Here is a 24,958-nt window from a genome sequence, read left to right as displayed (position 1 = left end):
TGGGGAATCGGGAAAATAAGGCTATGTGCACACGTTGCGGTTTTTACCGCGGAACCGCAGCGATTTTGATGCTGCGGGTCCGCAGCAGTTTCCATTGCATTTACAGTTACATGTAAACCTATGGAAACCGCAATCCGCTGTGCACATGCTGCGGGAAAAACCACGCAGAAACGCAGCGGTTTACATTCCGCAGCATGTCACTTCTTTTGTGCAGAATCGCGGCGATTCTGCACACATAGGAATGCATTGATCCGCTTACTTCCCGCATGGGGCTATGCCCACGATGCGGGAAGTAAGCGGATCATGTGCAGATGGTACCCGGGGTGGAGGAGAGGAGACTCTCCTCCAGGCCCTGGGAACCATATTTGTGTAAAAAAAAAAAAAAGAATTAAAATAAAAAATAATGATATACGCACCTCTCAGCGCTGCACACGGCCGTCCGGTCTCAGGGTTGCTGTACGAGCAGGGCCTGCGATGACGTCGCGGTCACATGACCGTGACGTCACGAAAGTCCTTCTCGCACAGCATCTTTGGAACCGGACCGCCGCGTGCAGCGCCGAGGAGATCGGGACGTCAGAGGGTGAGTATATAACCATTTTTTAATTATTTTTAACATTACTATTGATGCTGCATATTGCTGCATATGCAGCATCAATAGTATAGGAGTAATCCCGCAGCGGAAACCGCAAAACAAACCGCGATAAATCTGCAGGGATAACCGCAGCGGTTTTGCTCTGCAGATTTATCAAATCCACAGCGGGAGAACCCGCAGAGGACCCGACCTACGTGTGCACATAGCCTCAAGACACAGTTATAAAGCACAGCTCAGGCCCTATTTAAAGCTATTTTTAGCTCATATTGAAAAAACGGGGTGACAGGTTCCCTTTAAATAGCATGATGGCCGGTGCATGGGCTCAAACTCCCATTAGTTTACACCCGCGACGGGCTCGACATGCCCACATTGCTGCCATGTTGGTCCTTCCTTAAGCTGGGGCTTCTAGAAAAGACATCTATTTCACCATGTACTTCAGTATACTACTACAGTTGGCCATAAGATCATAGTTTTTAAATAAAATAAAAATTAGAAAGAAAGAATGGAATTCCCTAAGGCAAATGTGAAAATGGCCTGGAAGTGCATTTGCACTGCACCATGATCTTAGGCACGCTGTCTTCCCAATAATCGGCCACCATAAAACAGGCTTCCAAGAAAACTGCATAAAGTACATAACCTGTTTCCCTCTGCCATTGTACTGTAACTGGGACAGAAAAAAAATGGGGATATGTGGAATTTGTTTTGTTTATTTTCGTTGAAAATGTTACTTTTTCTAAAAGAAATAGATAAATGGAAGGTAATAGAGAGTAGACTTAAAGGAAAACCTTTGTATGTTCTTTAGGTGAAGAGTTTCACAGAAAAAAAAAATCCTGAAGTCTTGTGAATGGGAATTTGTGTGTTGATTGGCTAGGTTTCTCCCGTGTGTTTTATACAAAAATGGAACAGATAAACCATTTTTTACATAAGCTTTGACTCTGTGTGGTAAATCTTATCTGGGACATGGGCCACAATTTCTTCACAATCTGCTGATTCCAGTAGCAACATTGGGACAGAACTGACGGCCATGCAAGGCTGGTCTCAGACGGCAGAATGAATAATCAGGGCCATCATATCCTCACACTGTGGATGTAATTGGCTCAGTGCGCTCTTCTGCATGGCAGGGGCGGCCTTCTATTGCACATTAATAGTTCAAGCAAAGTGAATGTAATTGCATTAAACAAGAGATCTAATGGTCCAGCATAGAGATAAGTCCTGAGCCTATTAAAACTTCACCTTCATTGGTAGTGCATGTAAAACTCCACACAGTAATATGCCAGGTAGCTCGCCTACACATTTCAGCAGGTAGCCTTAAATCAAAATAATATACCATGTTTGAACTACCTGCCAAAATGCGTAGGTTTACTACCTGGCATTTTACTGTAAGGAGTTTCAATAAGCTCGGGACTTATCTCTATATTGGACCATTACACCTGTTTATTATGATCGGAGTTTCTCTGGCTTGTCACTCAGCAACTGCTAGCATTAAAAGTAAGAAACCCAAATACACATTAAAAGTGTTCTCCAACAATGTAATAAGATAGCCATAACACGTTATTCAAGTGTCAGTCCATCCTAGTCATGAGTTAGGATGGTCTGCAGTCTGAAGAAACGCAGCTCCTGAGATCTACGTCTCAACTGACAGAAGGACTGAATCGTAAGCACACGTTCTTCCATGAGCAGCTGCTCAGTCATAGAGATCTAGGTCTCAGGTGCGGCATTTCTTGAGATGGCAACCTGTTTTTACACTTGACTAGAGGGTGGGCTGTCGTTCAAATTACGTGATGGACCATTTTAGCACATTGTTGGTGAGCTCTTTTTAGATGGTCCGACAGTCCCACTGAAACAAGCAGGTTTGGCCGATGTAGGGTTCCCCGACATGTGGCTCGCAGCGATTCGCGCTGGGCAGGGTCATTGCTAGGCATTTTGATTCAGAGCCCCAAATCTTCAGGGATGCGTTTTTGCCTACCATAAAATCTATTTTACACAAGCTAACACATCTCTGGCCCGCGTAGGTTCTCCCACTCTCTGCTCCTACTTTCAGCGTGTGCACACACAGGGTTGACTCAATGGAAGAGACACGAGGGCCTCCACCAGTTACCTCCCTGCCTCTTCTTCCAGAGCAGGAGGTGAGGAATGGCCTTATAAGCATTTTTTGGCAGAAAAAAATGTTATGTAAAAGAGGCACTTTGATAAGTTTTCTACATTCGTTTTTGGTGCAGATTTTTCGCTATTAATTAGTATGAGTGAAATCTGCTGCAAAAACATTGAAAGAATTGACACCCTGCAGTTTTAAATCTGCAAGTCAAAAGTAATCAATGTGTGCATGAGACTTCAAGATTATCCACTATTGCTGGCATCAGTAAATCCTTCAGGTTTTGTAACAAATCTGTGCAGGAAAAAAAAAAAACTAAAAAAAAAATCTGCAACATGTGCACATGCCCTAAGGCTATGTGCACACGTAGGGAATGGGGTGCAGAATTTTCTGCACAAAATCTGCATCTCCTGGCAGAATCCGCAGCTGCGGATTTGCCGCGGTTTTTATGCGGAATTTTGTGCGGATTTGCAGCAGAATTGATGCAGATTTTGTGCGGTTTTCCCACTGCGGATTTCTATGATGGAAGGGTGCAGAAACGCTTCAGAGCCGCACAAAAGAAGTGACATGCACTTCTTTTAAATCCGCAGCATTTCCGCACAGCTTTTTTTTTTTTAACCATTGATTTTCATTGTACTGTAAATCACAGTGCGGATCTGCAGCGTTTCTGCGTGGAAAAATCCGCTGCGGATCCGCTCTAAATCTGCATCGTGTGCACACAGCCTAAAGCCTCAAATCTCAACTAGGCTGGGACTACACTGTGACTTTGGTCGTGACACAGGTTTCTACAGCGCAGCACAATACAAGTGAATGGCGACGCATTGTGACCCCTGGAGTACAACAATAACGTCGGAAAAATTTTAACCGGGTCTGATTTCTGTGAATTGTCGCAGTACCCTAGGGTTCGTAATTCATCCTCATTCATTCTTTTGGCAGCGTGACTCGTTTTGCGGCTAATGTTGCCGCACATGCCATCACAGAACTTAGAACAGGCTCTGTGTGAGACACAATGACACTGTCTGCTCTCCTCACTGGAGTCATGGCAGGTGCTGCAGCACAGCAGGCCCGAGTGTGATTAACAGCTCTAATTGTCTCTCACAGAGCCTGTTCTAAGCCACTGTGGCGACCTGTTCTTTGTTATTCCCTGCTTATGACTGGTCAGCGTCAGAAAGAAAAAGAAGTACATGCCCCAAGGATTTTCAATAGCTGTTAATGACTAAAATATTTACACGTTTTCATCCTAATTAAATGTATCTTTTATGGTGGCACAAGCCCTTTAAGACCAGCATAAAGTACCCATGTCAAACATTTCCCAATGTGTTTTGATGGCCGAGGCTTAGCGACGTGACTGGATACCTGCTCTTCCATCTGTAGCCACATTATGACCAAGAGCACCGTATGTATAGGGTGAAGATTTCTCAAACAAGGTACGTGGGTTTGCTACCATAGAAAACCAACCTTCAATAAGGGATACAGTAGTTGCTTTATGTATTCTTTGCTTACGTTTAGTACAGTGGTTATACCCTTTAATATTTTATAAGTCATTTTAGTACAAGCTCGTACCTGGACACTGATAAATCAGGCATTTCTGTATGGAGGAGACACGTACTGCAGACCCAGAAGTGCAAATATCTCTTCCTCAGAGGCTGCAGGGATGGAGCAGTTCTGCAAGCAAAAAAATAAACGTGAGCAAAGAATCAGGCCGAGTGTTAAAGCTACTGATTAAAGTCGTGTTCCAGTTTCAGGAAATAAAAGCCAATCTGTGCATAATGAAAGAAATTTTGTAACCTATGTACATTCCTTATGGTGTTCAAGACCTGTGCTGTTTACATTCATTGATTAGTGCTAGTTAGGGGCAGGTTGGGAAAAAGGCACATGGCTCCAGGCCGAGTGCTGTGTGGATGCCTCCTCCAATCCTGGGATGTAACAACATCCTTAATGTGTGTCTATAGCCATCTGGAATTGTACACTGCTCAAAAATAAAGGGAACACTAAAATCCCACATCCGAGGTATCACTGAATTAAATATTTCAGTTGCAAATCTTTATTCATTATATAGTGGAATGTGCTGAGAACAATAAAACATAAAAATTATCAATGTAAATCAAAATTAATATCCCATGAAGGTCTAGATTTGGAATGATACTCAAAATCACAGTGGAAAATCAAATTACAGGCTGATCCAACTTCAGTGGAAATGCCTCAAGACAAGGAAATGATGCTCAGTAGTGTGTGTGGCCTCCACGTGCCTGTGTGATCTCCCTACAACGCCTGGGCATGCTCCTGATGAGGCGGCGGATGGTCTTCTGAGGGATCTCCTCCCAGACCTGGACTAAAGCATCAGTCAACATCCTGGACAGTCTGTGAGGCAACGTGACGTTGGTGGATGGAAAGAGACATCATGTGCTCGATTGGACTCAGGTCTGGGGACTGGGCAGGCCAGTCCGTAGCATCAATGCCTTCATCATGCAGGAACTGCTGACATACTTCAGCCACATGAGACCTAGCATTGTCCTGCATCAGAAGGAACCCAGGGACCCCTGCTCCTGCATATGGTCTCACAATGGGTCTGAGGATCTCATCTCTGTACCTAATGGCAGTCAGGCTACCTCTGGCTAACACATGGAAGTCCGTGCGGCCCTCCAAAGAAATGCCACCCCACACCATTACGGAGTCTCCAGATTCTCTCACATGCGCAGTATGCTCTCATCCATGAAGAACACCAGTGTCAAATCTGCCAATCTTAGGGTATGTTTCCACGGTAAGGAAACGCGGCTTGTTTGACGCTGCGCAGAGCTGCAGCGTCAAACAAGCAGCGTCCAGATGTTCCAGCATAGTGGAGGGGATTTGATGAAATCCCGTCTCCACTATGCGTGGAAACCCGCACGCGGCGGCCCTGCGACTCCGGACATGCTGCGCGTCTTTTCAGATCGCAGCATGTCCGTACACCTTGCGGGGACGCAGCGTCCCCGCAAGGCATATCACAGGGCCCTATGGGACAGAGCGATCATCCCGGATGTGAAGAGTTAACACATCCGGCATGATCGCGTCCCAGAAAGGGGGCGGGGCTTAGCGCCGAGCGGCTTCGCCGCTGTGGCGATACCGCCGCCCATCCGTAACGTGGAGACATACCCTTAGTGTTCTCTGGCCGATGTCTGACAGGATGAGCAGACAAATGGATGTTAGTGGCCTGCTGGAGGTCATTTTGCAGGGCTCTGTCACTGCTCCTTGCACGAAGGAGGAGGTAGCGGTCCTGCTGCTGCTGGGTTGTTTCCCTCCTAAGGCTACTTTCACACTTCCGTTTATTTATATCCGTCACAATGCGTCGTTTTGGGAAAAAAAACACATCCTGCAAATTTGCCTGCAAGATTTTTTTCCCCCAATTTCCCCATCCAGAACTTCTTGCGTAAGTTGCTTATCTACAAAACTTACGCAAGAAGTTCTGGATGGGGAAATTTTACCGGCATCCAGGACACCACCATTTGCATAGCCAGACTTCCGGGGCACACAGGTTACAGAGAAGAGCCGCGCATGCGCAGAGACGAGCTGTATGCTATGTCCACAGTAGGGCAAAGCATAATGCGCAGGCGCGACATTACACTTAACTGCGCAGGCGTGAAACTCTACGCAAACGTCGGGAAGAAATTACTTAGGGAAAAGCAAGAGGTGGGGGAGAAACACCGGATTACGTACCGGTAATGCTCTTTTATAGAGCCACGACAGCACCCACTTGAGAGAGGGGATCCGCCCCTAGGAACAGGAAACCCTATGGAGAGATAAAAGGGGCGGTCCCCCTCGCTCCCACAGTTGGGTTACAGAGATTGCGAGGAACCGCCCACCAGTATTAGTAGGCAATTATTATCATTTTATCTTAAACTACTAATATTTACAAGAACCAATCACCCTTATCCGTGCTCATATGCAAACTAATATATAAGGGAGGGAAGTGAAGGGGTGCTGTCGTGGCTCTATAAAAGAGCATTACCGGTACGTAATCCGGTGTTTTCTCTTCGCCACGACAGCACCCACTTGAGAGACTTTCAGAGATAGTCATTTGGGAGGGATCACAGTGTTAAGAACTGATCTACCAAAAGACAGGTCAGATGAAGAAGATAAATCCAATCTATAGTGATTATAGAATGTAGTGGGAGAAGCCCAAGTTGCGGCCTTACATATCAGTTCTATTGGAACTTCTGCTCGCTCGGCCCAGGATGATGCTATCGCCCGAGTGGAGTGTGCTTTTACAGTCTCAGGCGGGTTCTCCCCTTTGGATGAATAGGCCAGACATATTGCATCCCGAATCCACCGAGATAAAGTGCCGTTCGTGATTCCATCTCCTTTTCTATGGCCCTGGAAGGAAATAAAGAGAGCCCTGCTCTTCCTCCAGGCGCTAGTTCTATCTAAATAGGCTAATATGGCCCTCCTCACATCTAATGTGTGGTATTTTTGTTCTTCCTGATTCGTAGGGTTATCATAGAAGGAGGGAAGAAAAATTTCTTGTGATCTATGAAATTTAGTGCATACTTTGGGTAAGTAGGAAGGGTCTGTTTTTAGGACAATTCTGTCTGGAAATATAGACATAAACGGTGGATCTATCGATAATGCCTGTATGTCGCTTACTCTTCTAGCTAATACCAAAGCAACAAGAAGAGCTGTCTTGATGGAAACATGTTTTATGTGAGCTGAATGTAGTGGCTCAAAGGGGTGGTCTGTTAGAGCTTCAAGGACTAAATTAACATCCCAAGGTGGTACATGGGGAATTTGGACTGTCTCTGACCTTTGGCAAGCTGCGATAAACCTGGCTACCCACCTGTCACCTGCAATATCGTGACCATATAAAGCACCAAGCGCAGAAATGTGTACTTTTAAAGGTACTGACTGCCAGACCTAAATCGCGCCCTTTTTGAAGAAATTCTAGGACCATAGGGATCTGAATCTCGTTTGATAGTGCTGTTGGGTAGAGGTTTAAGAATTTTTTCCACACTCTCACATAAATGGATGTGGTAGATTTTTTCCTACTTAGTAGCAGAGTGTCAATTACTTTGTTAGAAAATCCTCTCATTTTTAGCAGCCGCCTCTCAAATGCCAGGCAGTCAACCGCAGACCCTTCACCTGAGGGTGGTTGAAGGGGCCTTGGGAGAGCAGATCCTGATCCTCCGGAAGGATCCACGGGTCTGAAATTGACATAATTCTCAGCCAGGAGAACCATGGCCTCTTGGGCCAAAATGGAGCTATTAAGATCACATGAGCTCTGTCCTCCCTTATCTTCCTGATCACCGTTGGAAGAAGTATTAGTGGGGGAAAGGCATATGCTTTCTGGAATGTCCATGGGACTTGCAGAGCATCGAAGATATCTGGATTGTCGGATCGGAACAATGAGCGAACCTTTTGACTTGTCTGTTGTGTCTCGTCGCAAAAAGGTCTCTCGGGAGTACCCCATTTTTTGATTATCATTAAAAAGATACGACGGCTGAGAACCCACTCTCCTTGGCGGAGAGTGTGGCGGCTGAGGAAATCCGCTTTTGGATTGTCGACTCCTCTTACATGCAGTGCTGATAAGGATAGGAGGTGCTCCTCTGCTATGGGTAGAATGTCGCCGGCTATACACATGAGAGCTTCTGATCTTGTTCCCCCTTGGTGGTTTATGTATGCCACCGCTGTCATGTTGTCTGAAAAGATTCTTGTATGCGTTCCGTGTAACTGCGGAAGAAATTTACATATGGCATGATAGATAGCCTTCAGTTCTTTTTGATTAGAGGAATCATTCGATTCTCTAGGAGACCACAGACCTTGAACTATTTGATCTCCTAAGTGTGCTCCCCAACCACTAGGACTGGCATCGGTAAAGAGTGTTTTTGAAGGTTTAACCACCCAGGGAACCCCACTGGTAAAATGACTCTGGTCTAACCACCAGGTAAGAGAATCTACCACGTCAGATGGTAAAGATAACCGACTATCCAATTGGCCTTGTAACCTCTCTTCTTCCTGTAGAATTTTATATTGTAATTTTCTACTATGGAATTGGGCCCATGGGACAGCTGGGATACATGATGTAAAGGAACCAAGAAGGGACATCCCTTCTCTTAGGGAAATTAGGGGTTTATTAATCACCGATTGTACCTTGTTTATAATTGCTAATTGTTTAGAGTCGGGAAGAAAGCACCTTTGATTTGTAGAATCTAGAATAAGCCCTAGGAATGTTTGTCGAGTTGTGGGGGACAACCTGGATTTCTCCCAGTTTACTAACCACCCCAATTCCTGTAGGGACGAAATTGTATCAAGTACTCGTTGATGGCATTGGGAAAGAGAGTTGCCCACTATAAGAAGGTCATCTAAATATGGTATTACAAGAGTGTCTTTTAATCTCAAATATGACATTACTTCTGACATTAATTTTGTGAAGACTCTCGGAGCTATCGACAGTCCAAAGGGCATTGCTGTATATTGATAATGCCTTATCTGACCTTCCATTATAACTGCCACCCGTAGATATTGCTGATGTTCAATGAAGATTGGTAGATGGTAATACGCATCTTTAAGGTCAAGTACTGCCATAAAGCAATGGGGAAACAGGAGCTTTATAGTTGATCGTATAGACTCCATTTTAAAGGTTTGGTTTTCTAAGAAGACGTTTAGTCTTTTCAGGTTAATTATTGTTCTAAATGATCCGTCTGGTTTTGGAATCAAAAATAGAGGGGAATAAAAACCCCTTCCTTTTTGATGAGAAGGGACTTCCACTAGTACCCCTTTGGACAGGAGATTTATTATTTCCTGTTCCAAGGCCTCTTGTTGTGAATGAGACTTTAAGGAAGTCAATAAGAATGAGTCCGGAGGGACTCGGGCAAATCTTAATTTAAGACCCGTAGATATAAGGCTAGTTGCCCATGGATTGGAAGTCATTGTCAGCCATTGTGAAGTGAAAAAAGACAACCTACCGCCAACGGGTAGATCTGTCCTAACGGGTTTTATCCTCAGGTTTGAATGGACGTTTTCCGAAAAACGCTCCTTTCTGCTTAAAGTCTTTATTAACCCAGCGGTCTTGGTTTTTATAGTCCTTTCTTCTATTAAACGTGGGTTTACGGAACGCTCTCCTGTAGGATGGAAGATAAGTATTATTGGGGAACCCCTTCTTCCTCTCACCCGCTTTAGTTAGTATTTCGTCTAACTTAGTACCAAATAGGTACTCACCCTGGCATGGAAGACCACACAATTTAGACTTCGTTTGGGGATCTCCTTTCCACCCCTTTAGCCATAAGGCTCGACGAGCCGCGTTAGTCAGACCTGCCGATTTGGCAGCTAGCCGTATGGAATCAGCTGAGGAATCCGCCAAAAAGGCTGTAGCTCCTCTAATTAACGGTATGGAAGAGATCAGTCTATCTCGGGAAAGGCCGCTCTTTAATCCTTCTTCTAAATCATTTAACCAGACCAACATGGACCTGGCAGTGCATGTGGCTGATATAGCCGGCCTGAAGGCTCCAGTACAGGATTCCCATGCTCTTTTTAAGAGGGTATCCGCTTTCCGGTCCAGCGGGTCTTGCAAGGAGCTGGAATCTTCTACGGGTAGCAAAGATTTTTTAGAAGTGGAAGCCACTGCTGCATCTACCTTCGGGGCTTTTAACCATATAGAGAAATCTTCGTCATTAAAGGGATAGCGTCTTTTTGACGAAGACGGCAATCCTTTTTGTCCCTGGCTTTCCCACTCCTTTTTTACTACATTTTTAATTGCTGGAATTACAGGGAAAGAAGGTTTTTTCCTCTCTGACAGGCCTGCAAACATCACGTCCTGTGGTGTTTTAGGGATTTTTGTGTCTTCAATACCCATGGTGTTACAAACTGATCTTACTAAATTATCGATACTGTCTGTGGGAAAGCATGTATCCCGCTCATCATCTGAGGAAATGATCCTTTGGGAACCATCCGAATCTTTATCTTCAGTCCCAGAGGACTGCTCAGACCTGGGGGAATTATATTTTTTTCTACCCTCGGGAATTTTTTCCGAGTTTCGGAAGGCCTGTAATTCTTCCCTAATCATACTCCTTATATCTTCCGACCTTACTGAAGACTCCTCACGTAAGGTGGATTCGATGCAAGACTGGCACAACTTCTTTAAATAATTGTCGGGGAGCGGCTGAGAGCATAAAGCACATTGTATGTGTTTGGTTTTCCCCGTTCTTTTTGCCTAAGGAATATAGACAAAGAGGGGGAGTGTAATCAGCCTAAGAGGGTACACACACACACTCACCCAGTGAGGTTGTTGTTACAATACCGGCTGATGAGGAGGAGACGGAGGCACAGATGGAACCGACCGGCCTGATTTCTTGTCTCTGGCGCTTTTGGAAGAAGATGATCTGCGACTGCTGCTTGTTCGGCTACTAGGCGCAATAGCGGTGACTTCGGATGAAGCCATCGCCGGGTCCTGTGGAGATGCCATGATGGACGCCGGAGGATCAGTGCCGGCGTCCTTTTCTAATGGGGGCCGCCATCTTCTTCCTGCCGCACCCGGAAGTGACCGCTACATCCGGGTCGCGGCTATTCAGTATGCGCCTGCGCTCCCACCAGCATCAGCGCAGGCGCCGTCCTCCTCCTGTTTCACCCCGGAAGTTGCGATCTGCTTCCGGGGGATAGTATACCGGACCCACGCTGCCTGCGCACCATGAGGGATGGCGCCGCAGGATCTCCTTACCCCAGCGATTTGGTCCTTGCAGGTCTGCTGGGTGGATCTCCATGAGCCAGGTGACTCCCCGGACCTGGCCTCACAGTACCTGCCAGCAGAGGGGGGAAGCTGCCATAGGACCCCCGACGCTGCTTCCAGCTTCTGGAGCCCTTGCCGTCCCATAAAGGTAAACTGCGCAAGCGGCATCCAGGCTGGGCATCCTCTTCTCCAAGGGTCTCCCGTAGGAACAGGAAACCAACTGTGGGAGCGAGGGGGACCGCCCCTTTTATCTCTCCATAGGGTTTCCTGTTCCTAGGGGCGGATCCCCTCTCTCAAGTGGGTGCTGTCGTGGCGAAGAGAAAACAGCGAATTCACAATGCCCATTTGACCAGACCGCCGTGATTGACAGGCGAAAACGGCGACTTTACTAAGGTATTTTGGCAGCAAAGGTGGGGAATCGGGAAAATAAGGCTATGTGCACACGTTGCGGTTTTTACCGCGGAACCGCAGCGATTTTGATGCTGCGGGTCCGCAGCAGTTTCCATTGCATTTACAGTTACATGTAAACCTATGGAAACCGCAATCCGCTGTGCACATGCTGCGGGAAAAACCACGCAGAAACGCAGCGGTTTACATTCCGCAGCATGTCACTTCTTTTGTGCAGAATCGCGGCGATTCTGCACACATAGGAATGCATTGATCCGCTTACTTCCCGCATGGGGCTATGCCCACGATGCGGGAAGTAAGCGGATCATGTGCAGATGGTACCCGGGGTGGAGGAGAGGAGACTCTCCTCCAGGCCCTGGGAACCATATTTGTGTAAAAAAAAAAAAAAGAATTAAAATAAAAAATAATGATATACGCACCTCTCAGCGCTGCACACGGCCGTCCGGTCTCAGGGTTGCTGTACGAGCAGGGCCTGCGATGACGTCGCGGTCACATGACCGTGACGTCACGAAAGTCCTTCTCGCACAGCATCTTTGGAACCGGACCGCCGCGTGCAGCGCCGAGGAGATCGGGACGTCAGAGGGTGAGTATATAACCATTTTTTAATTATTTTTAACATTACTATTGATGCTGCATATTGCTGCATATGCAGCATCAATAGTATAGGAGTAATCCCGCAGCGGAAACCGCAAAACAAACCGCGATAAATCTGCAGGGATAACCGCAGCGGTTTTGCTCTGCAGATTTATCAAATCCACAGCGGGAGAACCCGCAGAGGACCCGACCTACGTGTGCACATAGCCTCAAGACACAGTTATAAAGCACAGCTCAGGCCCTATTTAAAGCTATTTTTAGCTCATATTGAAAAAACGGGGTGACAGGTTCCCTTTAAATAGCATGATGGCCGGTGCATGGGCTCAAACTCCCATTAGTTTACACCCGCGACGGGCTCGACATGCCCACATTGCTGCCATGTTGGTCCTTCCTTAAGCTGGGGCTTCTAGAAAAGACATCTATTTCACCATGTACTTCAGTATACTACTACAGTTGGCCATAAGATCATAGTTTTTAAATAAAATAAAAATTAGAAAGAAAGAATGGAATTCCCTAAGGCAAATGTGAAAATGGCCTGGAAGTGCATTTGCACTGCACCATGATCTTAGGCACGCTGTCTTCCCAATAATCGGCCACCATAAAACAGGCTTCCAATCACCCAACGGACAAGCAAAATGTTCATTCGTCGGGTTGAAATATTTTGAAGTTTGCTTAAAAATCATCATTGTTTACAGCACATCGTTCAGTGCAAGCAGTGCTGTCGAGAACAATGGCAATGTGCACAGAACGATCTGTTACTGGTCCTTACAGAACACTCTGTACTCGTGAGAAATGCGATCGGCCTGTCTAAACAAAGTATTAAATGGCCGCTGAGTAGCTTGTATATACAGTTATATGAAAAAGTTTGGGCACCCCTATTAATCTTAAGCTTAATGTCATAAAAATTGTTTTTTTTGCAACAGCTATTTCAGTTTCATATATCTAATAACTGTTGGACACAGTAATGTTTCTGCCTTGAAATGAGGTTTATTGTACTAACAGAAAATGTGCAATCTGCATTCAAACAAAATTTGACAGGTGCATAAGTATGGGCACCCTTATCATTTTCTTGTTTTAAATACTCCTACCTACTTTTTACTGACTTACTAAAGCACTTTTTTTGGGTTTTGTAACCTCATTGAGCTTTGAACTTCATAGCCAGGTGTATGCAATCATGAGAAAAGCTACTTAAAGTGGCCACTTGCAAGTTGTTCTCCTGTTTGAATCTCCTCTGAAGAGTGGCATCATGGGCTCCTCAAAACAACTGTCAAATGATCTGAAAAAGGAGATTTTTGTGTACTCACCGTAAAATCTTTCTCTTAGCCTCTAATTGGGGGACACAGGACCGTGGGTGTTATGCTGCTGTCCACTAGGAGGCGACACTATGCATAATCTGAAAAAGATTAACTGTGGCTCCTCCTGTGCAGTATACACCCCTGGACGGCATCAGCCTTCTCCAGTTTTGTGCCAAAGCAGTAGGAGGAACGTAACATGAATAACATAATTATGCCTGTAAGAAGGCAACTATGTACAAGCTCAAGAAACAATATGAGAACTCAACAGTTACAACAGCCCGGAAAGGGCAACAGGGTGGGAGCTGTGTCCCCCAATTAGAGGCTAAGAGAAAGAGATTTTACGGTGAGTACACAAAAATCTCCTTTACTCTGTCGCCTCATTGGGGGACACAGGACCGTGGGACGTCCTAAAGCAGTCCCTGGGTGGGAAGTAATGGACGAATATTGTGCAGACAGGCCCGTACACTTAGGGCACCGCCGCCTGCCGGACACGTCTACCCAGGCTCGCGTCCGCTGAGGACTGGGTATGAACCCTGTAGTGTTTAGTAAATGTGTGTAAGCTAGTCCAAGTGGCCGCCTTACACACTTGTTGTGCCGAAACCTGGTGCCGAATGGCCCAGGAGGCCCCTACCGCCCGTGTAGAGTGTGCCGTAACACCGGCTGGAAGAGGAGGATTCTTAAGGCGGTACGCCTCTTGTATGGTGGATTTGATCCACCTGGCAAGAGTAGCTTTGGAAGCTGGCCTACCCTTGTGGCCGCCTTCCGGAAGGAGGAAAGGAGAATCAGACCTCCGGAAGGACGCAGTCCTAGACACGTATATATGCAAAGGCCTGACAAGGTCAAGCGTATGCAGAGTCTTCTCCACTCTATGAACCGGAACCGGACAAAGGGATGGTAGAGAAATTTCCTCATTGAGGTGGAAGTCGGACCAACCCTCGGAAGGAAGGATGGGACCGTACGAAGAACTACCTTGAAAGGCCATCTGCAGGAGAGTGCTGTCAGTTCAGACACCCTGCGTAGTGAGGTGATTGCCACCAGGAAAAACCACCTTCTGGGAGAGAAAGGCGGAGCGGGACCTCCTTAAGGGGTTCGAAGGGTGGTTCCTGCAATGCTGTCAGGACCAGGTTAAGGTCCCACGTTTCTAGTGGTCGTCTGTAGGGGGGAACCAATCGGGAAACCCCCTGAAGGAAAGTCCTTACTTGCGGCTTGGTAGCAATGCGCTTTTGGAAAAGCACTGAGAGGGCTGACACCTGGCTCTTAAGCGAGCCCAATGACAGCCTGGCCTCCAGACCCGCTTGGAGAAAACCAAGAACTTTGGGTAGGGAATAAGGGAGTGGGATCTGGCCACGAGATTCGCACCAGGTAAAGAAAACTTTCCAGGTACGGTAATAAATCTTGGCAGAGGCTGGTTTCCGTGCTCTGATCATGGTTCCAATGACATCTGCCGAGAGCCCTGCCTGGGTTAGAACCCAGGTCTCAAGGGCCACGCCGTCAAATTGAGAGCCCCTGAGTTCTGGTGGTAGAACGGCCCTTGTGATAGAAGATCGTGGCGGTCGGGGAGACGCCAGGAAGCGTCTGCTGTGAGTTGTACGATGTCGGCGTACCATGTACGTCTGGGCCAGTCCGGTGCAATGAGGATGGTTGGAACTCCCTCTTGTTTGATCTTCCTCACCACTCTGGATATCAGGGGGACAGGTGGAAAAATATACAGAAGCTGGAACTGGGTCCAGTCCTGAACCAGAGCGTCTGCTCCGAGCGACCGCAGATCGTGTGTTCTGGCAATGAAGTTGGAGACCTTGGCATTGAAATGAGATGCCATTAGGTCCACATCCGGGGTCCCCCAGCGGAGACAGATCTGTTGAAAAATTTCGGGATGGAGAGACCACTCTCCCGAGTCTATTCCTTGTCGGCTGAGGAAGTCTGCTTCCCAGTTGTCCACACCTGGAGCGTGGACCGCCGAAAGAACCGACCCTGTGTCCTCCGCCCAGCGGAGGATATGTGGCACTTCCCGCATCGCTTGGGTACTGCGGGTCCCCCCTTGATGAGTCACATATGCCACAGCCGCATTGTCCGACTGTATCCTGATGTGAGAGACTGCCAGTAAGTGATGGAAAGCCCTCAATGCCAGAAGGATGGCACGAATTTCCAGGATGTTGATGGGCATGGACGCTTCCGCTGAAGACCACTTGCCCAACAGGAGCCCGCAGCTGGGCTGGGGTCCCTGGATGCAGGCGCAGTGTGCTAGCCCATTGCTGGGAGCTGTAGGATGCTGCCTGTAGAGGCCCTACCTGAGGTGTCTCAACCTAATACCCCCAGAGGGGGATAGGGAGGGTGCTGTTGTCACCTTCAGGGGCCTTTATCCTCGCCTCGACCTCAACCCAGAAACCAAAGGGAAATGGGGAACGGGGGGGGTTATCTCGACTTCGAACCAGCACCCGAGGGACTGGGGAAGGAGCAGCATGGGGAATAGCCATCTCAACTTCAACTGGGCACCCCATAATAGGGGGTCGAAGAAGGAGCCATGCCGAGAGTCTCACAAGAGACCCTCTTTCTTCATCTGCTAGTCGGAGGGCCAGTGCCTTATCCTTGGGAAGGAGCACTAGACCCCTGGAAGTGTTGGATAACATTCCCAGGAAAGTCAGGGACTGACTCGGGGTTGGTGATGACTTTGTAGGTTGATTAACCAGCCCATGCGACTGAGAGTATCGGTTGTGATTGAGACGCTGAGCTCGCATTCCTTGAAGGTGGGAGCCTAGATGAGTAGGTCGTCCAGGTATGGAACGACTACTATGCCTCTAGAATGCAGGACGTCCATGGTTGCTGCCATGACCTTGGTGAAGACTCTGGGAGCCGTGGTGAGTCCAAAGGGGAGCCACGAATTGGTAGTGGTCCTGGCCTATTGCGAACCTGAGAAACCTCTGATGGGCAGGTGCAATGGGTATATGCACGTATGTCTATGGAGGCGAGATATTCTCCCTTCTCCATGGACGCAAGATGAACCGAAGGGACTCCATGCGGAAGTGACGGACCCGTATATATTTTGTTGAGCTGTTTTAGGTCTAGTATGGGCCGTACGCTGCCTTCTTTCTTGGGAACTACGAACAGATTGGAGTAGAACCCTCGGAAGCGGTCGGTCGTGGGTACCGGTACTATGACTCCTGATTAACAAAGCGAGGAGACCGCTTGGTGGTAGGCTCGCGCCTTGGCTGGCGGTTTTTTGCAAAAGTCGGCCGCCTACTGGTGTGGTGTTTTCCGGAGTCCGTGAGTCATGAGGAGGAGAAGTCTGGATTTTCCTCCTCTGGGCTTACACTGGCCTGCTTTTGACTGCCAGGTCTTGTCCGACCTTTGCGTCGATCATGAGTTGTCCCTGCGTGGGGAACGGTTACGATTTTGTACCGGACGTGAGACGGACCAGCCGGAGGAATTCCGAAAGGATCGGAATCGAGTTTGGTTACGCTTCTTGTAAGTGCGTTTAGGTTTCAGTTGGGGAAGAGAAGTACTCTTACCCCCTGTGGCGTTGGATATCATAGTGTCCAACTGTTCACCGAAAAGACTCCCACTGAGGTAGGGGAGGTGCGTGAGGGACTCCTTTGAGGCTGCGTCCGCTTTCCATTCCCGCAGCCAGAGGATACGCCGAATCGTGATGGCGTTTGATGCTATCCCCGCGACTCCCCTTGCTGAAACCAGAGCTGCATGGAGCATGTAATCTGCTACAACTGCAATTTGAACCCCTTGGTCCGACAGTTCAGGAGCGGATGCTTGGAAGGCTTGTAAATTCTTTGCCCAGGTCAGGATGACCTTGGCAGCCCAAGCTGAGGCGAACGCGGGAGCCATGGATGCCCCTGCTGCCTCGAAAATTGAACGAGCCATGCGTTCTACCTGCCGGTCTGCTGCGTCCCTGAGGGTTGAGCTATCTGGCAGTGAAAGGAGGGTCTGTGCTGCTAGCCTGGAGACTTTTAATCCACTTCAGGTGGATCTGTCCATTCCTTGGTGTCCTTCTGTGGGAAGGGGTACCTCGCCCCCAGATATTTGCGATTAGCGAATTTTTTCTCAGGCTGTAGAGCTGTTTTTTTAAGGATCGCCTTAAACTCTGGGTGGTTAGAGAAAACCTTAGGTGGCTTCAGAGGTCCTTCAAAGGAAATCTTATGTTCTGGGACCTCTGGTGGCGGATCAGAAATGTCCAGCACCCGATGGATGGACGATATGTCCTCAACTAGTGCTGTATTGCTAGGAGGGATTGAGATCAGGGACCCCTCCGTTTCTCTGTCCGAGTCAGATGCCTTCCGAATCCTGTGTATCACTGAGGCATCCCCTGCTGAGGGAGGAGGCCTTCTCTGGTTGGGGATTGCGGAGATCTGCATTGTCTGTCCCTGGAATGGGACGGTCTAGATGACCTGGAGCTACGGTGTCTCTCCCTAGAGGGGGATGACCGTGTGCTATGGGATGACGCAGATGGACTTGATCTATGGATCCGCTTGCGTCCTGACCTAGACGTGGATGTGCCAGGGTCATCTTGTTCCTGAGACAAGCTCTCCCGTTATTGGGTAACGGTCATAGCCGGGGCATGACCCTGCAGAGCCTGAAGCAATGTGGAAGTTAGGTTATCTATAGACTGCGTCATAGATTGCGATAACTGAGTAGCCCATTCCGGCGTGGCATTAGACACCGAGGCATTGGCAGGGGCTTCTTGAGGCTGTGACACAGTAGTTTGTATACAGTTCTGACCATGCGGGTACGTGCTACTACTGGGGAGAGCGGTCCCGCAGGCTGTGCAGAATGCATAATAGCAGATCTGCCTGGTTCTCTTGGACCTTGAGCCCTGCATAGTGCACAAAGTGCAGAGGTGCTGCCAGCAGATGGACCTTACAGGGGTAGAGAACCTACAGGGGAGTCTTATAGGTAATATGGATTCACAGCTGAGTAAAAATAACCCAGCTGTGATCTTACCCCACCAGTGTGCCCCGAGGTCCAGCGCCGAAGATCCACAGTCCTGTGCCCCCCGGAGACTGGCTGCCTGGTCCTGGTCCTGCAGACCGGGAGATGCAGGGTTAATCTGCAGCCGAAAATGGCTGCAGAGACAGAGGAGAGAGGAGGAGAAGGGGGCGGAGAGCTGGAAAAAGGCAGCAAGGCTATAAAAAACCCGCCCTTTCTGTCTCGATCCGCCCCTTGTATGACACTGAAGAGTGTCATATTTGTCATCCGGGGGGCGGGCCGGGGGGCGGAGAGGAGGCTGCTGCTTCAGCTAGGCCGAAGCCAGGGCCTAAATTAGATGCCTGAGGCCCAGAAGGGCTCCAGGCCGGTGCGAAAGTCCGGGAGGGGGTCGGATCTGAACCGGACCCCTCCGGATTTGAAGGCAGGATGGCGGTGGGGCTATAAGCGGAAGGGGGAGCCCGGTGAGGGGTCCCCCTGAGGCAGTATAGAGCTGGTGCTGCCGCAGAGACAGGGACGCAGGGAGCCCTGTGTCTGTATGTGCCATGCCTGCCTGCACTCCCCCCGGCCCCAACAGGAGCCCGCAGCTGGGCTGGGGTCCCTGGATGCAGGCGCAGTATGCTGGCCCATTGCTGGGAGCTGTAGGATGCTGCCTGTACAGGCCCTACCTGAGGTGTCTCAACCTAATACCCCCAGAGGGGGATAGGGAGGGTGCTGTTGTCACACCTTCAGGGGCCTTTATCCTCGCCTCGACCTCAACCCAGAAACCAAAAGGAATTGGGGAAGGAGGGGGGTCTCGACTTCGAACCAACACCCGAGGGGCTGGGGAAGGAGCAGCATGGGGAATAGCCATCTCAACTTCAACTGGGCACCCCATAATAGGGGGCCGAGGAAGGAGCCATGCCGGGGGTCTCACAGGAGACCCTCTTTTCTTCATCTGTAATCCCGTCGGAAAACGGGAAACGGAGTAAAAATCTTTAGGTGTGCCTCCTTTGCGACACTAAGCAAAAACTGGAGAAGGCTGATGCCGTCCAGGGGTGTATACTGCACAGGAGGAGACACAGTTAATCTTTTTCAGATTATGCATAGTGTCGCCTCCTAGTGGACAGCAGCATAACACCCACGGTCCTGTGTCCCCCAATGAGGCGACAGAGTAACAAAGATTATTCAACATAGTTGTTCAGGGGAAGGATACAAAAAGCTGTCTCAGAGATTTAACCTGTCAATTTCCACTGTGAGGAACATAGTAAGGAAATGGAAGAACACAGGTACAGTTCTTGTTAAGGCCAGAAGTGGCAGGCCAAGAAAAACATCAGAAAGGCAGAGAAGAAGAATGGTGAGATCAGTCAAGGACAATCCTCAGACCACCTCCAGAGAGCTGCAGCATCAACTTGCTGCAGATGGTGTCACTGTGCATCGGTCAACTATACAACGCACTTTGCACAAGGAGAAGCTGTATGGGAGAGTGATGCGAAAGAAGCCATTTCTGCAAGCACGCCACAAACAGAGTCGGCTGAGGTATGCAAAAGCACATTTGGAGAAGCCAATTTCTTTTTGGAAGAAGGTCCTGTGGACTGATGAAACCAAGATTGAGTTGTTAGGCCATACAAAAAGGCGTTATGCATGGCGGCCAAAAAACTCAACATTCCAAGAAAAACACTTGCTACCCACAGTAAAATTTGGTGGAGGTTCCATCATGCTTTGGGGCTGTGTGGCCAATGCCGGCACCGGGAATCTTGTTAAAGTTGAGGGACGCATGGATTCCTCTCAGTATCAGCAGATTCTTGACAATAATGTTCATGAATCAGTGACAAAGTTGAAGTTACGCAGGGGATGGATCTTTCAGCAAGACAATGATCCAAAACACCGCTCCAAATCTACTCAGGCATTCAAGCAGAGGAACAATTACACTGTTCTGGAATGGCCATCCCAGTCCCCAGACCTGAATATCATTGAACATCTGTGGGATCATTTGAAGAGGGCTGTCCATGCTCGGGGACCATCAAACTTAACTGAACTGGAATTGTTTTGTAAAGAGGAATGGTCAAAAATACCTTAATCCAGGAACTCATTAAAAGCTACAGGAAGCGACTAGAGGCTGTTATTTTTGCAAAAGGAGGATCTACTAAATATTAATGTCACTTTTCTGGTGAGGTGCCCATACTTATGCACCTGTCAAATTTTGTTTGAATGCAGATTGCACATTTTCTGTTAGTACAATAAACCTCATTTCAAGGCAGAAACATTACGGTGTCCAACAGTTTAGATATATGAAACTGAAATAGCTGTTGCAAAAAAAAACAATTTTTATAAAACATTAAGCTTAAGATTAATAGGGGTGCCCAAACTTTTTCATATAACTGTAGCAGATAGGCAGTTGTTTAGTACTGCAAGTCGTACATCAAATCCCATTTTTAGAAATATACACGTGGCTCCACTGCACCCCAGAAATGCATAGTGTACATCTTCACGAGATACTGGATGGGTGTTATGTTCTGAAGTCTGGTAGTTTCTTACCTTCTCTGTATCATAAAGTCCATGACTGTTTAAAGACAGATTTTTCTCATGCCAAGAAAAGCGACGCAGTTCTCTTTCAAAATGCTGCAAGAGAATTTATGTACGAATTTACATTGTGGACTAGTGTACAGAGCAACAGAGTAAGTGATAGTCTGTGTATATGTGGCAATGCAAGGTTTACAAAATTAGAAGGGAAAAAAAAAAAAAGAGCATTAGCTTACATACAAGTTGGCATGTCTAAGGTGTAATCCCAGATCTAGTCCCTAAACATCAGTAACACTATATTTCCCTTGGCTATTTCTATTCTATTAAACAGAACTTTTCACTTTGAACTGGACACACAATGTAATAGCGGCTGCAGAGTGGAATAAACTTTTTATTTTTTTTTATTTTGCCTCTTTGTTGTGGTGATACTAGCAATCAAACTATTGGCACCTAATACGTTAAAGGCTTCTTGGATTTAACAAAAGTTATCAGAGAGTTTTCACTGAGGGTGTGTACTTCTTCCCCTATATGACATTGACCAATCACAACCAGGCAGCAACACACATGGGAGAGAAGAACACACCCCCACCATAGCTTAGAACAGGCTACTCCTGTAGATGATGTATAAGCCTGATCTCACTGCACAACAATTAGCACACATAAGTGTGATTAAAATACCTGAGTGTTCTCATCTCTGGACAGTGCTCTAAGAGATCTCAATGGTGACCAGTCTACAATACTCGCAGCACCTTGTGTGAAAATGTCCCGATACAGAACAAGTTAACAGATGTTTCCTAATGAATGAAAATGGTCACCACGTGGCGGCAGATGAATTAGAGGCCTCTACATGTAGGGATACATAACACTAATCTCCCAGACACACAATCTTCCCAACATTACTCTTACAATACCGGATTCCATTATAGGCTATAGAGCGTCACTGACCTTAGATCCTGTCCAGCCCAGGAGGGCAAATGGATATTCATCATATGGAGTAACTACTAAATCCACCCTGACAGCCCTCCATGTACGAGCTCCAGAGGAAGATAGATCACTATGTGCCGCATCGGAAACTTCGGCTTCACATTCAAACCTCACTTGGTCACAGTTTGGAAGGGCAAATATTGCATAACAGGTTTCATGGCCATCCATGTGTGTGCTGCGCCTAGGAGCGTGCATGTGAGAGCGCACCTTTGTATGGTGGTACAACAACAAGCCCTGTAATGAGAAACAGCAGAAAAATCACACGTAAAGTAAGAGGCAGCAGCTTATCCCATCTGTGATGAACCCACACCTCGCTTGACGTCACTATCACGTCAGATGGATCATGTAAGGTCAGCTTTGTACAGTTTTGGGCCTCTTTCACACGTCATTGTTGCCAGTACGTGTGGTGACAGTTTTCAAACGTATCGGAGATGCTCACACATGTAGCCACATTTAAGTGAATGGGTCTGTGCACATGTCAGTGTCTATCCACAGACCATTTAACAGCAGCACGGGCCACAAAATATGCCACACACGTGAAGGCTGATGGAGGACATCCGTGTGAAACGTACCGGCGCCTGGGAATCAGCGGTACTGTTTGTGCTGTTCCCCGGCGCTGGGTGCGAAAGACCGCTCACATCATTGTCCCCTGCTCATGCAGCGATCAGCACGAGCAGGGGACAATGTTGATAGTTGTATTCAAGTGATAACAGGGAGATCAGGAAGCGGCTGATGGGAGCATTCATAAGCTGCCGCCTACGCTATAGATAAATAAAATGACGTGGGGTTCCCCTATATTTTTGATAACCAGCCAGGCAAAACTGACAGCTGTGGGCTGCAAGCCTCAGCAGTCAGCTTCAGCAAGGTTGGTTATCCAGAATAGAGGAGTGTCTATGCAGTATTTTTTTATTTAAATAATTATAATAAAAAAACACAGTAGGGTCCCCCCATTTTTGACAACCAGCCAAGCTAAGGCAGACAGCTGAGGGCTGATAAGGGGCAATGGATATTGGCCCCTCAATACCTTAAAAATAGCAGCCTGCAGCCGCCCTAGAAAAGGCACGTCTATTAGATGCACCAATTCTAGCACTTTGCTTGGCTCTTCTCACTTGCCCTGTGGCAATTGGGATTCATATTTGTGGGGTTGATGTCACCTTTGCTTTGTCCGGTGACATCAAGGCCACGGCTTAGTAATGGAGAGGTGTCCATAAGACCATCTATAGTTATATTGTAAATAAACATACAGCAAGAATAAAGTCCTTTATTTGAAATAAAAACAAAACACTTTTCCTTTTTTTATTTAACACAATCAAACACAGTTATACTCAATTATCGCCCATTCCATTGAAGCCCTAGTCTCCTGTAATAAAACAAAAATTAAAAAAACATATCCCTCACCTGTCTGTTGGTCTCTCCCACACCGTAATCCATGCCTGGGTATAAACAGTTTTCAACATGGAAAGTGCCAAGATGAGACCGTCCAGGCTGAGAACCATTGAGGAATGAGCTGCTGTGAGCAGCTCAGTGACCAGCGGTGACCTCATCGAGGTCGGCAAGTTCACTGTGAGAAATTTCGGTGCTGTGGTCACCGCAGTTCGGTGGCCCAGCTGGGAATGCAGCCTCAAAGACCTGCAGTAACCTCGATGAGATCACCGCTGGTCACCAACGCTAAGCTCGCAGCATCTCATTCCTCATTGGGTCTCAGCCTGGACGGTCGCATCTTGGCACCGTCTATGTTGAAAACTATTTAAACCCAGACCTGGATTACAGCGTGGGACAGAAAAATGAACAGGTGAGGAATATGGTTGTTTTTTATTTTTGTTTGATTACAGGAAATGAGGGCTTCATTGTAATGGGCGTTAGGAGAGTATAATCGTTTGATATTTTTAAATAAAAAAAAGGAAAAGTGTGTTTTTTTTATTTCAAGTTAAGAACTTTATACTGGCTGTGTGTTTATTTACAAAATAACTATAGGATTAGTAAAGGATAGGTGTCTTCTAGACAACTCTCCATTAGTAATCTGTGGGCTTGATGTCACTTGACAATACAAAGGTGACATCAACCTCACAAATATGAACACCACTTGCCACTGCCACAGGGCACGTGGGAAAAGCCAGGCAAAGTGCAAGAATTGGCAAATCTAATAAATGGCCTTTTCTGGGGTGGCTGCGGGCTGCTATTTTTAGGCTGCGGGAAGCCAATATCCATGGGCCCCTTACCAGCCTGAGAATACCAGCTCCCAGCTGTCTGCTTAGGCTTGGCTGGTTGTCAAATGGAGGGGACTACACAATTTTTTTTTTTAAGCCATTATTTATTTATTTAAATAATTAAAAAATGTGGTGAGAGGAACCTTATATTCTTGATAACCAGCCTTACTAATGCTGACAGCTGTGGGTTGCAGCCCGCACCTATCAGTTTTGCCTGGCTGGTTATCAAAAATACAGGGTAACCCCACATCATTTTTTTAAATTAGTTATTTATAGTGAGGTGGTGGCTGATGGATACTCCCATGAGCCACTGCCTGCACTCGCTGTTATCAGTTCAATACAACTTTCAACATTGTCCCCTGCTAGCGCTGATCATTGCAAGAGCAGCGGACAATGATGTGAACTGTCTTCAGCACCTGTCGCTGGGGAACAAGACGAACAGTAGCCGATTCCTAGGCGCCAGTACATATGATACTGACGCAGCACACGGTTGCCACACGGACACTGATATCTCTGGCACTGGTTTTTCCAGTACCGGAAAAAATATCAGGACATGTGAAGGAGCCCTTACACAGAGGTCCTCTGTTCACACGGGCCCCTGACGTGCGTTAGGGCGGGTGCGCACCTCCTCGGGACTGTTACTGCTTCTCTGTTTAGGTATGA

General features: G+C 47.5%; 1 protein-coding gene across 4 annotated transcripts in view; it reads right to left on the bottom strand.

Annotated features, from left to right (window-relative positions):
- Positions 1–1,335: 1,335 nt before the first annotated feature.
- The window catches only part of LOC143775039 (DNA-directed DNA/RNA polymerase mu-like), a 47,410-nt gene continuing 23,787 nt past the window's right edge, over positions 1,336–24,958 (bottom strand). For all 4 annotated transcript variants that reach the window (XM_077262862.1, XM_077262861.1, XM_077262864.1 and 1 more), the window contains exons 12-14: positions 22,050–22,322; positions 21,120–21,203; positions 1,336–4,349 (exon numbers count right to left, since the gene is read on the bottom strand). In XM_077262862.1, the coding sequence (XP_077118977.1) occupies positions 4,263–4,349; positions 21,120–21,203; positions 22,050–22,322 (444 nt within the window). In that variant the 3' untranslated portion in view covers positions 1,336–4,262. The remainder of the gene's footprint in view (positions 4,350–21,119; positions 21,204–22,049; positions 22,323–24,958) is intronic.

This window comes from Ranitomeya variabilis, chromosome 5 (assembly GCF_051348905.1).
Source record: "Ranitomeya variabilis isolate aRanVar5 chromosome 5, aRanVar5.hap1, whole genome shotgun sequence".
NCBI classification, from domain to species: domain Eukaryota; kingdom Metazoa; phylum Chordata; class Amphibia; order Anura; family Dendrobatidae; genus Ranitomeya; species Ranitomeya variabilis.
This window is presented reverse-complemented; position numbering and strand designations above follow the sequence as displayed.